At 39.4% G+C, this 13,710-nt stretch overlaps 1 protein-coding gene across 3 annotated transcripts in view; it reads right to left on the minus strand.

Moving 5' to 3' along the window:
- PHTF2 (putative homeodomain transcription factor 2) overlaps positions 1-13,710 on the minus strand; it is a 62,427-nt gene that overhangs the window by 37,155 nt on the left and 11,562 nt on the right. For all 3 annotated transcript variants that reach the window (XM_085216674.1, XM_085216661.1, XM_085216665.1), the window contains exon 2: positions 11,144-11,220. In XM_085216674.1, coding sequence (XP_085072800.1) covers positions 11,144-11,188 — 45 coding nt within the window. In that variant the 5' untranslated portion in view covers positions 11,189-11,220. The remainder of the gene's footprint in view (positions 1-11,143; positions 11,221-13,710) is intronic.

A 13,710-nucleotide genomic window follows, 5' to 3' on the forward strand; every position in this document is an offset into this window, starting at 1 on the left:
CCCACTTCATTGTGCAAGAAACAAACGTGGAGGCCTTTGTGCCAAGGAAATTGCAAAGCAAACTCTGTATTTCTAATCCCATTCATGACCGATACTGTTTTAGGGTTGAAAGAGTCTTTAAGAGAGTTCTTCACATAAACAAACAATAGATCACTTGTTATAGGAATTCTGGGAAACAGATCCCAGAAGACATCTGAAGCAAGTCAGTCGACCAAATTTCATTTGGGCTTACTCATCTTCTCCCGCAAACATACTAGGCAGCAGCTTCAGTCTCCAAAACACACAAGCAGGGATTTTGCCATTGACATTTTCCTTTTAACATGACTCCGTAACGTAATTATTTCAGTAGTAGGTAAAATAAGAGAAGAGGACCAGGAAGATGGTCTTTTACAGTATGTACTGGCCTGGCCAATCTTTTCTGATCATGGTCAATTATCAAAATCTGGAGTATAGGGCTGTTAAATAAAGGCATACTGTTGCAAACAGAAAGGAGTTCTAGGGACAGCTACAGAGAGCAATTATCACTACAATCTCTTGCAAATTATTATTACTTTTTTTAATCCACCCAATTTTGTATTTTGTGCTTTAGGAAACCTTTTGGGGCACTTTTGGGAGTGCACATACAAGCTCAGCCCATCAAATCTGCACCTGATCTTCAATTTCCCTTCTCTCAAACAGCACAAGCATCCATCTATACTTCTCTTGCAAACCTATCAGAAGGAAACACAAGCAAATAAGTGCATCATTGAAAAGTAACATACTGGCACACTTAATTTCACACATTAAACAAAAATCCATAGACCCAGTGTGACTGACAGAAAACATAAATAAAAAACAGAGACATTCAATCTTTTCTGCTACCCAACAACAGGAAAACTTACCTATTTTCTCACCAATACATCCAACAGAACTCACTGAAAAGAGATCTCCACTGACAACAAGTTGCAATATGTAATAAATACTGGACATGAGAAAGAGAACAAGCTAAATGAGAGTTAGTGAATGAGGGAATTCAAGACTAAAGTTACTACTAGCAAGCCTTCCCAGTTTTAAATTGAGAGCATCAGGCAATTATATCCTCAGAGAGTTCTGATTTGTAAGTATTTACATTTATATTGTATTCCTTGTTAAATCCAAATACTAAGTTGTCTGAGGTTTACATGTGGGCTCTCTCTGGCTCTTTATTGCTCAGTTTTTTGAAACTGTACGTATCAGAGGGACACCAAAAAGAAAAATACCTAACAGTGCCCCAAAAGTTAATTTCTGAAGGCAATCAGGAAATAGGCTTGTAGAGATAGAACTGCCCATGTTTCTATCATGAAGAACTTAATATACACAAAACTTGATCAAAGCAACGTTTTCCTTCATAAGCAACTGTCCCCAGGGCTACAGAGGTGTTCAAGGTTCCTATGTGTGGAATCATTAAGTTGATATTAAGACCTGCATATACTGAAGCTCCCAAATCTACCCCAATTCTCTCCCATTACACCTGCAAATTTTGCAATATTCTTCAAAGAAGGCTGAATGAAAAAAAAAAAAGGCTGGAAATGCCTTTTTTTTTTTTTTTTTTTTTTTTAAGTGTACAACAACTAAAGCTTTTAAAATCTGCTTAAAACTTTGTGCCAGACTTGGCAAAATAGTCTGTCACTGGCATTTTCAAGCCATTAATCCAACCTACAACTGGTTGTTTTTTTTCAATTAAGCAAAGTACACAACACTACCCCAATTTTTACCTAATTTATCACAGAATTTATCCTCATTTACAAAATAGCTAATCAAAAGTGGATCATAGGCTGTACTCTACAGCTTTTTTTGTTTGTTTAAGGATTTAGCAAAAAATAAATTAACCTTAAAAAACAAAACAAAACAAAACTTCCTTTCTTTCTTTCTTAATAATTTGTTAATTCAAGTAACGTGATAAGCCTATATTTTAATTGTTGCTCTTGAATGGCTGGAAATGGAATGGGCTACCCAGGAAGGTATTTGAGTCACTGTCCCTGGAGACGTTCAAGAAACATTCAGATGTGGCACTAAGGGACGTGGCTTTGTGGAGAATACCGCTAGTAAGTGGATGGTTGGACTGGATGATCTCATAGGTCTGTTCCAAACGTGGTGATTCCATGATTCCATCACCAAGCATGAGCAACAACACATCCCCTTGTAGGAGACATGTCAATTGCATGCTACAGATGGAATAAATTGTGGTACAACAAACCTGTTGTTTGTTGTAGATATTTTGGAGCAGATATTTTGTATTAATTTAGTTTAAATCATGCACCACAGGCTTCCTCAATGACAAGACTCTATCCAGTCTATCCAAACCAGTTACCTCTAAAATATTCAGTCAAGACAGCTTGCTTCAATAAATGCCCCAATGAGAAGATTAAAGAACCCTGCTCCGTTACGTATTTGTAGAATTACCAACTATTCACCATGCAGCTGTTACAAGTTTCAGCACATGCAAGATTACTGAAGATTGAAAATCCTGCTGATATTCTTTCACAATGGAAAATGTTGCTTCAGGTGTAGCCAGAGAGACATCAAGGACAGAAAAAGAGATGTGGGTGGCGTGACAGCAAGTTCCACCTAGAAGGTGTTGGAACATTTTAAACTTTTATATATATATTTAGAAATATTTAACCTCATTTTTAGAATTATTTCAAGGTGAAAACAAACCGTAACCCATTATTGCAACTTCCAAAAATTGTCTCAAATTGAAAACTTACCGAAAGCATTAGAAGCCACTGGACTCATTCAAACACGATACATGTAAATATACTTCAAACCTTTCTCAGAAACAAGAGATGCAAGATGAGCTCAACTTTGACCTCATAAACTGCACTACTTCAAGTGAGCAAAGGAAGTTCATGTAGCTTGAAAAGCAGCAATAAACTCAGGAGGTTAGCAACACTTGTGCTTCTTTCTTCCCAACCAAATAGCTCAGAAAGCATTTGAGCACATTTCCTTGTCTATCTAAAATGTATTTGACACTTTTATAGCTAGTTTTTATAACAACTAAACGCAATTTGTCTAAGTTAAGCTATTGGAGACAGCTCATTCTGGTTTCAAACAAAGCCCAACGCTAAGGGTTTCTGCACTGCAAATTATTGCTTCCCAGTCTTTCTCATAAACAGATCAATGGGCCACGTGTGCATCAAGACTGAATTTGAGCTTTGTGAATGACACTGATATTCACTTTAAGCTAATGCAGCGATGCTATCAACGTGTAGCCCAATACTCACAGAGCCTTCGGATTCTAATGGAATCGATCAATATTTCAGGAGGCATTTATAATTTATGGCAAAGAAGGCTAATGAAGAGTATAATCCTAAGAATACATCGCATTTCCTGCTGGATCTTAAAAGTTTAATGTTTATCCATAATGAAATCTGCACGCTAAGCTTTGTCCATTAAAGCTGCTACACATTTTTACAAGCAACATCAAAATACTACTACAAACCCCAAAGGACACAAGGTACAGAGTCTGGTGAATAAAAAGTGAAGTTGCTTCCTTAGGCTGTCTACCAAGGAAATTAAGTTTTTAACATCTTATTAAAAATACTTAGTATTAGCATATTAGCTACTACACTTTATTAATTTTTACAGCCCAACATTTTTCAGAAACTGTACAAACCTGCAACAGAATGTTTTTAGTATCGAGACTGACGTATAAATAATTTACACACATGTAATGTTATTCATTTGAAAAAACAAAGCTTCTTATTAAGTTTATGTTGAAGTATGCATTTATGGATATCAGACAAAACATTTTTTATTTTGTCAATGCACAGGACAAATTTATTAGAAGTTACTTTAAACCCTCTTTTATTTCTACCTAACTGATCCACATTGCAGTAAAGGCAATAACTTAGTAGTTCAGCAGTGTCGTTATCTTTCTTGATTTTTTACTAAGACTTCTTTTCTTTCAGGATGCTTTTCCATTTTCAAGGTGTTTGTTGCCCCCAACCCTCAGTTCTTTTATCACTGATACGTGAACAAGACAAGCTAAGCTAAGACAAAACCAGTTCATAGCCAGAGATGTTAATATAATAGCTTTAGCACTGTCTGCCAATAGAGACGAGTTTAGAAACTTTTACTCAAACGTAGAAGTAAAATGAAGAGATAAAAGCAGTATAACCTTATGTGCAAAGCTTGGAATTTAGGACTGCTGAACAGCTACTAAAAGATTCTGGGATTCCCTTCCTTCTCCCTTACTCCCAGAAGGAGAAACAAAACCAACTGTGCAGAGTAAAATCATAGAATCACTGTTCCAGGGCCTCACCACCCTCAACGTAAAAAACCTTTTCCTTATATCTAACCTAAACCTACCTTCTTTCAGCTTACAAATGAAGAATTGTTTATTCTTAATTGTGTGAATTACCAACTAATGAGCTGGCAATAATTTCAACTGCAGTGAACTAAGAGCCATTCCACTGAACAATAATTTTACCAAAGCTTCCTTCAAAGATACTATTTCCAAAGTACAATAATGGATAATTAAACATTTATCATCTATGTATTAATACTTTCTCTGTATCAATCAATACACATTAACTCTTCTTAACATCAGCCAGCTTTCCTTATTGTCCTGAGTAACAGTTTGGAGATTTTAGCAGATCTGCTAAAAACATGAAAGACCTTATTTTAATCTCACATTTAACAAAAATTTTATGCATAAGAATATTCAGAACTAAGTACAGACACAAACACTTCATATATATTCAGAATACACAGTAAAGGAATTACCAAGACCCACCCTAAGCCACTTCCTAGTGACATACAGTGGACACTAGAAGTAACTTTCTTTAGGTCACCATTTCTGTGCATTAAAAGAACTACTCAGTAAAAAAAAGAGGAAAAAAAAAAGCACAAACTGCACGAGATTCCACTTGTCACTGAAGTACACAGCAATCCATTATGAAGTTCACTCATCTTCAAATCTCAGACTAAAGGTATCAAAGAACTGTGCAGGCTGGAACCTCTGGAGGACACTCAGATGCTGTGCGGAGCAGCTCCAATGACGGGGTTTCTCAAGGACTTAGCCAAGAAAGTTCTGAAAATGTCCAGAGTTTGGGGATTTTACAGCCTCTCTGGGACCGTAACTTAAAGTCTGGCAACTCTCACAGTAAGCATTTTTTCCCTATACCTGAATTTTCCCTATTTCAATGTGTGTTTATTGCCTCTCTTGCAATCCCTGCACGCCTCTGAGAAGTCCTGGCTCTGTCCCTTCATGGCCACCCGGATGGCAGCTGTGGCAACAGTGAGCTCTTCCCTTTGCCCTCTTCTTCAGACAGAACAAACCATGGTCTCTCAGACTCACTGTCCATCACACGCTTCAGCCCCAAACAATCTTCATGCCCTCCGCTGGGCCTGCCAAAGAACATCAATGCCTTTTCCTCTACTGGACAGCCCCAAACTGGGCACAGCACCTTACATGCCGTATCACAACCTGAACAGAGAGGGACAATCCCTTCCCTTGACCCACTGCCTACACTGTGGCTACAGCCCAGTCATTCTTCAAGGTTTAAGCCCTCAGCAACATTTTTTTTTTCCTTACAATTATGCGTTTGCACAAAATGAAGCACTCTCAAGAAATAACTGGACAAAGAAAACCACGCAGACAGCCTCATTATTTAGTACTGTTCCCTGAAGACCACCAAAAATCCAGCAAGCTCACCATCACTGCCACTGTAGTGGCATTTTGAAACAGCACTGCCCTTACTCCTGATTACTTCCACTTCCCACAGCACCCGTTCCTTGTGCCAGCAACATCCTGCTGTGTGACTGAGAGATAAATCAGTTCTCTCGGGAAGAGAAATGCTAAATTATAGCTTCACGAGGCATAACGAAAACAATTCGAGAATCGCTCTTACAAACACAGGGAATTGCAGCTCACTCGCTCTCTCTCACAGATACATTCAGCTTCTTACAGTTTAAACTGCATTCGCACCCTGACAAATTCACTCAGTAAGTGCATGAATGTCAGCAGCCAGGCACAGCATACAGCTGCTTTGTTCAGCCACACCGTGGGTTTGAGAGATTCTGATCAATTGCGTAAGACTCAGTAACTTGAATTTTGACTCACTGAAACAAGGTGCTGAAGGTAATCCCCATTACTGGGTCAGCTGACAACCTGACAATTTCAGTACTACACAGAAAAGCAGCTTCTGCCAGCCCCAGTTCTGCCAGCCACACTTCTGATGCAAGCCAGGACACCGTTGGCCTTCTTGGATGCCTGGGCATGCTGCTGGATCACATTCAGCTGGTTGTCAGCCAACACCCCCAGATCCTTTTCTGTCAGACAACTTTCTCCACCCTTCCCCACGTTTATACTGCTGACTGAGGTTGTTATGACCCAAGTGAAGCATCCAGCAAGTAGCCCTGCTGAAAGCCATACAATTGGATGCTGCCCATCAGCGTAGCCTGCTCAGATCCCTCTGCAGAGCCCTCCTTTCCTCTGGCAGATCAACACACCCATCCAACTTGGTGTCATCTGCAAACCTTTATTGAGGGTGCACTCGATCCTTCATCCCTCATCAAGATCATTGATACATAAACAAACCTGGTCCCAAACTGAACCCTGGGGAACATCATTTTCAAAAATAGTCAGCTCCGATTCTTGTCAAGTTTTGGCATTTGAAGACTGACTTTTTTGAGAGTTTCAGCATCCCGAGTTCTCAGTAATACAGCCACACACCCAGACCATTGTGCAAAAACTGGTTTGTGTGTGCCAGGGTCACCAACGCATCACATTAATTCGGTACCAAAAGGGAAATCAAGTAGTTTCAGGGTATGGTATAATTACTGTTGCTTTCTTTATTAAGCTGGAAAGTATAATCTTAGGCTAATGAGCTATAAAACACTAAACATTACAGATCTTAAAGCAATTACAACTCTAATTCTGCCCTTTAAAACCATGGCAAAGAAAACATCTCATTTGTTTTGTTGTGCCCTTTAACAGCAGTACCCAAAGGACACCCAAAGCAGCATAAAGCTGTGCTGGCAAAGTTAAATGATAAGCAATTAGATGCAGGATTCAGGTTCATTAAGTTCCATTCTGCCTTCACCGGCAACCACTCCCAAGAGTTGGAAAAACTTAATTCTCTCCTGCAATATCGTTAACAAATGTGTGCAAAGCCTTCCATTTTTGTAGCAAAACTCCTGCGAGCGTTAAAAATCAAAAAGCTGTTATGGTAAATTCCTTGGTTTACCATGGGTTATTCCTCGGTATATCCTTGGTTTTAACACAGAGTTGTAAAATTGGAAATCAGAGCAGAAGTTGCACACCTACTACTATCTGTAAGCCTTGAAAGTATTATAATAAATGAACGCAAAGATTTTAAGTTCTAAGCAGTATTTCAGGTTATGACCGATTTCATTGTTTTTAACCTCAGGTGCCGTTATTGACACAGCACTTCAAATACGCACACATGATCCTAAGGCTATTTATTAACAAAGCACAGACAGGCGCCTCTGAGCTCGGCAGCTGCCAGGGACGGATGCAGGGAGCGCAGACAGCCCCGCCACACCCGCTGCTGCAAGAGCCGCGCAGCCACGTGCTGACAGCAAGCCGGCACACGCCTGTCTGACCTCCCTGAGACACACAAACATCTCAGCAGGGCACTCCTCCATACGCCCAGGAGCTCCGCAGCAGCTCCTTTATGCACCTTCCTACACAGCCAGCATGCCCACATCTCACGCCATCGCTACGTGCAGCAGCAGGGAAGCTCACATTGCCACTAGACCAGGAAAGCGACGTCCGTGAGGCCCTAATCTCAGATAACAAACCTGTGTTAACAAACCCTGCAATCCAAATAAAAGTAATGAAGAACTAATAAAGCATTTTTACAAGGCAGTCATAAAGAGCTCCTCTGCGCTATAAGCACACTGCATCTATTGCAACAACAAAACGCAAGTTTACACAATAAAAAGTCTGACCTTTAAACGATTAAGCACATTACTAAATCATCCTCCCGTGAGAAGCTCCATTGCAGACAATAGAATGAGTCACACGAGCAAGGAGCCTTGGGTGCTGCTCCTTGCAGAACCTGCGTGCCAGCGGCTGGAAGAGCTCCACTGCGTAACTCCGCCACAGAAGTCCAGAAGTGCCTGACTTTTGAGGAGACAGCAGACCTTTGAAATTCAACAGAGGGGAATCTAGTGCAAAATAAAGGCGAGTTTAAAAATATACCAAAATTGAAAACAAAGCCACGTGGATTAAGTTATCTATTTAATATCTCTTTCACAATAAGCGTCCGCCTATTCGAGTACACTGTTTCTCTATATTTGACCATCAATAATCTAAGCTCTTCATGTTCTTTGTTAGGATTTTCATATATCAACTCATTTATGTGAAAAAAACCTCTCCAAAATAATTGTTCTCATTTTATCATATAGGCAAGCCATTAGTCTGAGCAATAATTACTGCAACCCTAGTTCTCTTTTGACCCAGAAACAATGTTTTACTGCTAAGTATTGATTTCTCCCCACTTTCAATTTCAGCTACAGCAGTGAGGATTCAGCAGACTTGAAAAGCAAGGCAAGAGGGACAAATGTGACACACTTAGAATTGAAAGCCAAGTTCCCCATTTTGCCATCATAAGCAATCACATAATAGAAACGTCCCAGGAGGAACAAGAAAACATGCCTGCTATCCACTCATCTCTAACACAGTTCTTCCATTTCCTAGTTTGAAATTTAAGTACAAACAATGAATCCATGGAGAAAAAATACTGTGCATGTAAACGATGGGGGAAAAAAATCAGGGACATGGGTGGAAAGTTCAAGATCTTCTTAGGAAAGGATTATACACAGCACTACAAAGTTAACAACTTCTAGGAGTTATCAGCCTGATCCAGGCTAACTCTCACTAAATTGGGACCCAGGGATCACCACCTAATTATCATGAACACTTACATGAGATGCAACATCTCTGAATTTGTCCTAAAGTAAGACTCCACTCTCTCATTCAGAAAGAAGTTCTGAAAGCTTCTTGATTGCAATTGATTGCAACTCAACTTTGTTCATACCATGGAAAACACTGACATCAGGTCAATGCAACACTACATCCCTCCTGAAGACAGCCCAGTCTTTCATGAAATAATGGTGGTCACATATCACAATCCTTTGCCTCAAAGACAGTTTGTACTTTCTGCCTGAGCAGACCTTTGTGAAAACCTGCAGACTTGCAGCAGTATTTCTGTACTGATAGCGAGGTGTCCTGTCAGAAGCAGTCTCCCAGGAACAGTAAAACTGAGGAATGAGTTGTTGGCATCCGAACCAGAAGGTCTGCTCTGCTCTCTGTACCATCACAGCACAGGGACTCGTCAGAAGACCCTGCATTCCTAGCACCAAGAGGAGGGAAAGTTGTGGTGATCACAAACAGCATTTCTTTTCCTAAGCATCCAACAGGACCACAGATGTACCTCAAACCAGGAAAAAAAAAAAAAAAAAAAATAGACAACAGAAAAAAAAAAAAAGAGCAGGACTTTTGATTAAGATTTCTGGAGACTTGAGACTCTTGCTCACATCAAATGACCACTTTCTACATAAAGATAAAGCTGAATGTCATAATAAATCTGTCCATGATTGTTCACCATCACCACCCAAAAAACCTCAGAGGCCTGAGGAACAGGTAAAATCAGTTTAATCTAAGATTTTTACAATAAGCATCCCTTTTCCCTTCCATGAGATCCCTCACTGAATTCCATTACATTAAATCTTCCACCAAATCACCCTACAAATCTCTGTAACAACTGAAAGGACCCACAGTTAAGAAATGGCTTGAAAACACCACGCAATTCCACTGCACATGGCTGCTTTTATGTACTTCATCCATGCTACCACAGGAAGAACCAGGACACTATCAAGGATTTACAGCTATGTGTGCACATACTGGAAAGAGCAAATGGATCTGAGAAGTAAAGCCATGTAACAGCAATTCCAAACTTGCTACTGAAGAAATTCAGCAAGATATTTTTTGACTTCTTTTTTTTTAATGTACAAATAAGAAAGTTGCCATCTACAACTCTCCGAAGCGCTGAAGAGATCCAAGCTTCTCGTAGGCACCCAAGGGTTGGTTGTACTTTAATCTGCCCATATAATCTTCTTTATGTGGACAAAAATAGTTTTTCTAAAGCTTGAATGAGGGGAGGGAGAGAGTATAAAGCACAAAAAAATTCTCATTAAGTTCTGAATGATTCCCAAATTTTTAATACATAATTGAATATAGAGCATAAATTAAGTAAGGAGAATTCATTTTTCTGCTTTTCCAAATGCACCTTTAATTCACAGTTGAGAAGATGACATTGTCAGGTTGTCAGTACTGTCAGATTTGCACAAGTTATGGGTGCTTAAAAGTAAAAGTTAATCACAATTTCTATTTTGAAGACCATTGCCATTATTCCCTGTAAGAGCAGTATGTGTACTCCCCAAAGGAAAGCCACTGGACCAAGGAAAACAGGAACCTACCGAAGCATGGAGAGATAAGGAAAAATAGAACAAGCTCATCACACCTTAAATCCGACATCTAAACTCAGCAAAATTCTCCATGCTTTTAAAAACAATTTAGCTGAGTAAGTCAACCAGTACACAAATGTCAAGAGGATACAATAACTTGAAATTAACTAAATAATAAGTTAGTCAGACATCAATATTTCTCTGTACAGATATGAAACAAAATGTACACAGTATCAGGAGATACTGTAACTGCACATCTCCCAGCCAGATCTTTTTTCTCTTTACTGCTTCTCTCCACTCTCAGTTTTGTTTAATTGATTTCTACAGAAACCTCCCTTGGCTCTGGAATACATCAATCCTTGCTACTAACAGAGAATGTATGAATTCTTACTTTCTACTTAGATACAGTGATTCTTTAATGTACTATTGAAACAGCATTCTCCTGCACACGAGTAATTAATCAACATTACACTGAAATCAATAGCCAGACCAAAAGCAGTTCTATCCTGCAGGGTATTGGTCATTAGGCATTTATTTACTTTCAGAGGCAGACTTCCAAGCTACTCCCTTTCACAGAACACCAACCAACAACACAGCACTACTTACATTTATCATACTTTACACATACAATGCAATAAGCAAACTTTTTTTTTTTTTCCCTTGAAAAAACAAACAGAAAGCTTACCTTTTTCTGGTACCAAACTATAGCATCAGTTACTTTGGACGCCATTTATTCCACTGAATTCACCCAGTCATTTTAGGCTGTTAACAGAAAGAAACAGAACTTTACTTCCACTTTCCAGCGTAACACAAGTGGCACACAGATGTGCTGTATTATCTCAGGAGAACCTCGGGGAAGTTTCATTAAATGCAGAAGGCCACATAAGGATTCTGATGCCAAGAGATCAGTGCTTTATAAAACGTTACGAAAAGCTCATACAAACTAGTAGGTATTTGGGGAACAACAAAAACAGCACTGATCACAAAAAAAATCTGTTCTGGTTACAAAATTAATCCACTCGGGAAGAGAGACCAAAGCTAAGGCAGAAGCAGCTAGAGAAGAGTCGCACGCCTGTTTTAATGGTAACAAACAGGAAGAGGCTTTGGGGTTTTTTAAGCATTGAACCAAATGACAGTGATATGAGAAGGAGGAACTCAGCCTGTGTAAAACTTTCTCCTTTGAAAATGGCTACGAAGTATTGTTTTGTGCAGAGTTAGCACTGAAGAAAAAAAAATGAAGAAAATAAACATTACAAAGCTGCAGAATTAAAATGATCACATTCCTACAAATCACTCTTCCATTCCTGTCATGGTTCGGCCACACTCTGCTTTTACTTTTACATGGAAGAGTAAGAGAACTAATTGTCCATTTTCTCTCACAGCAGACATTCTTTAAAATTAACTGAAAGCACACTTGAGAATTACAGAGTCCTTTCGGGATGTTTTATAATAATATGCAAGTTCTTTTATATATGAATGTATTGTAACTAAAACCAAAACCAAATATTTCACAGACTACTTGAGAACAGATTAATAACAGTGAGGTGTACGCAGTGCTCACATTCCATGCTGTTAATTAAAGCAGGAAGCAGCCAGTGAAGCAAAAGGAAGAAAGAATCGGAAACGAATATTTTCCAAAACACCTCAGTACTTGTGTTTAACAACCATTCAATTCGCCAATTCCTTTTCATTCTCTATCTATGTATTAACAAGTATTCCAAACTGAAGCCCAGTTAAAAAAGAGCCCATGGGGCGTACTGAAGTCCCTCACTCTACAGATGGAAACAAACTATGCAATAGATTGAAATCAAACCTTTCTGAAATGCCAAAGCACTAGAGTAAGTTGTGACACGGTCTGATACATTCTTCATCACCGAGAACTCGACATGGTTTACGGGAAAGAAAAAAAGTAGCAATGAATTTTCCAGATCGTACATTTCTGTGTAAGGACACGGCAGGTAATATCTCTACAAGGCCCATCCATGCTTCCATCTCCCAGAGACTCCTGGGACAAGGGGGCAGACGCATGGGAAAACTCCATGCTGCACTGACACCCACTCCTTCGTTCCGCCCTGCCTCTTGTTGCACACCGTGAGCTACTGCAGAGGTGCTGTATTTTTAAGTTGGCATATGCATTTCAAACACTATAGTACAGATCTTCAACAAACAGACTCATTGTATAGCAGCTTTTGTGAATCTCCAAGGAGCATAATGCAGTATATCTTCATCTTTCAGTTCTGTGTTTGTTTTTTTAATAATACTTACAGCATCTTTTGAGTATTTTATTTATGATTTTTAACAGTAAAACTTCAATATCCTTCATACAATGTTAAGGAAGATTACAACACAATACAAAGGAACAGCTCTGAAGGAGCTCAGAGCTTCATTTCAGAGTTATCACAACAGTGCTTTTAGAGCAGAACAGTGTCAGTCTTCCACTGTTGTTAACATCACCATGTAAGACACATCAAGTCAGTTAGAAAGCAAAGCCATCACTTGTATCAAGAACTGCAATTGGGTCTGTAATAACAGTGGAAGTTTAACTAAGAGTGACTATCTGCAACTAAGAATTTATCAGCACAATAAAGACTGCCATCACAGACTTCTATCTAACAGACCCGGCTATACCTTGCCATATTACAGTTTGCTTACCCTTCCTTCTCACCCACACAAAGCTTAAAACAGGATTTGTTTTCTTGTTTGCAAACACTCCCATAAACTTCAGTATAAAATACTTGGCTCCATAACTACAGACAAACCAGTGCCAGGTCCTTTGACACGCACAGCCCTCACACACAGCACGACCTACGTTTGCTCAGTCACAACGATGGCAGCCCCGCTGCTCAAGGAAGAATCTACACACCAACAGCACACACAGGATTTGATCACACTTGTATCCCTTGCCTTCCCCTGCCTTGTGAATACAGTGTGGGCACATCTTAAATTTCTTCTCATTTCTCCAAAAGTAACCCTCTTCAGTGTTAATTAAAGCACTACTGAATTCCACAGCACACAACCACAAAGATGTCCCAGCTCACCAACGTGTGTGGAAATACCTCCACCAGGAGATACCACACGCTTTCTTCAACAGATACACGGCACTTTCTGGTGCAACACTGAAATAAAAGGTGAAAAAATGCATTCAATTATTTCCAGACAATGGTTCTGCTTGAAAGAGCTGTGATTTGTCTGCCTTTTTTGAAGGCAGCAAAATGAGTTTAATACATTTGGCCTGCAGGTAAAATATATCAC

The sequence above is a fragment of the Meleagris gallopavo genome, chromosome 1, assembly GCF_905368555.1.
Source record: "Meleagris gallopavo chromosome 1, MGAL_WU_HG_1.1, whole genome shotgun sequence".
In the NCBI taxonomy this organism is placed as follows: Eukaryota; Metazoa; Chordata; class Aves; order Galliformes; family Phasianidae; genus Meleagris; species Meleagris gallopavo.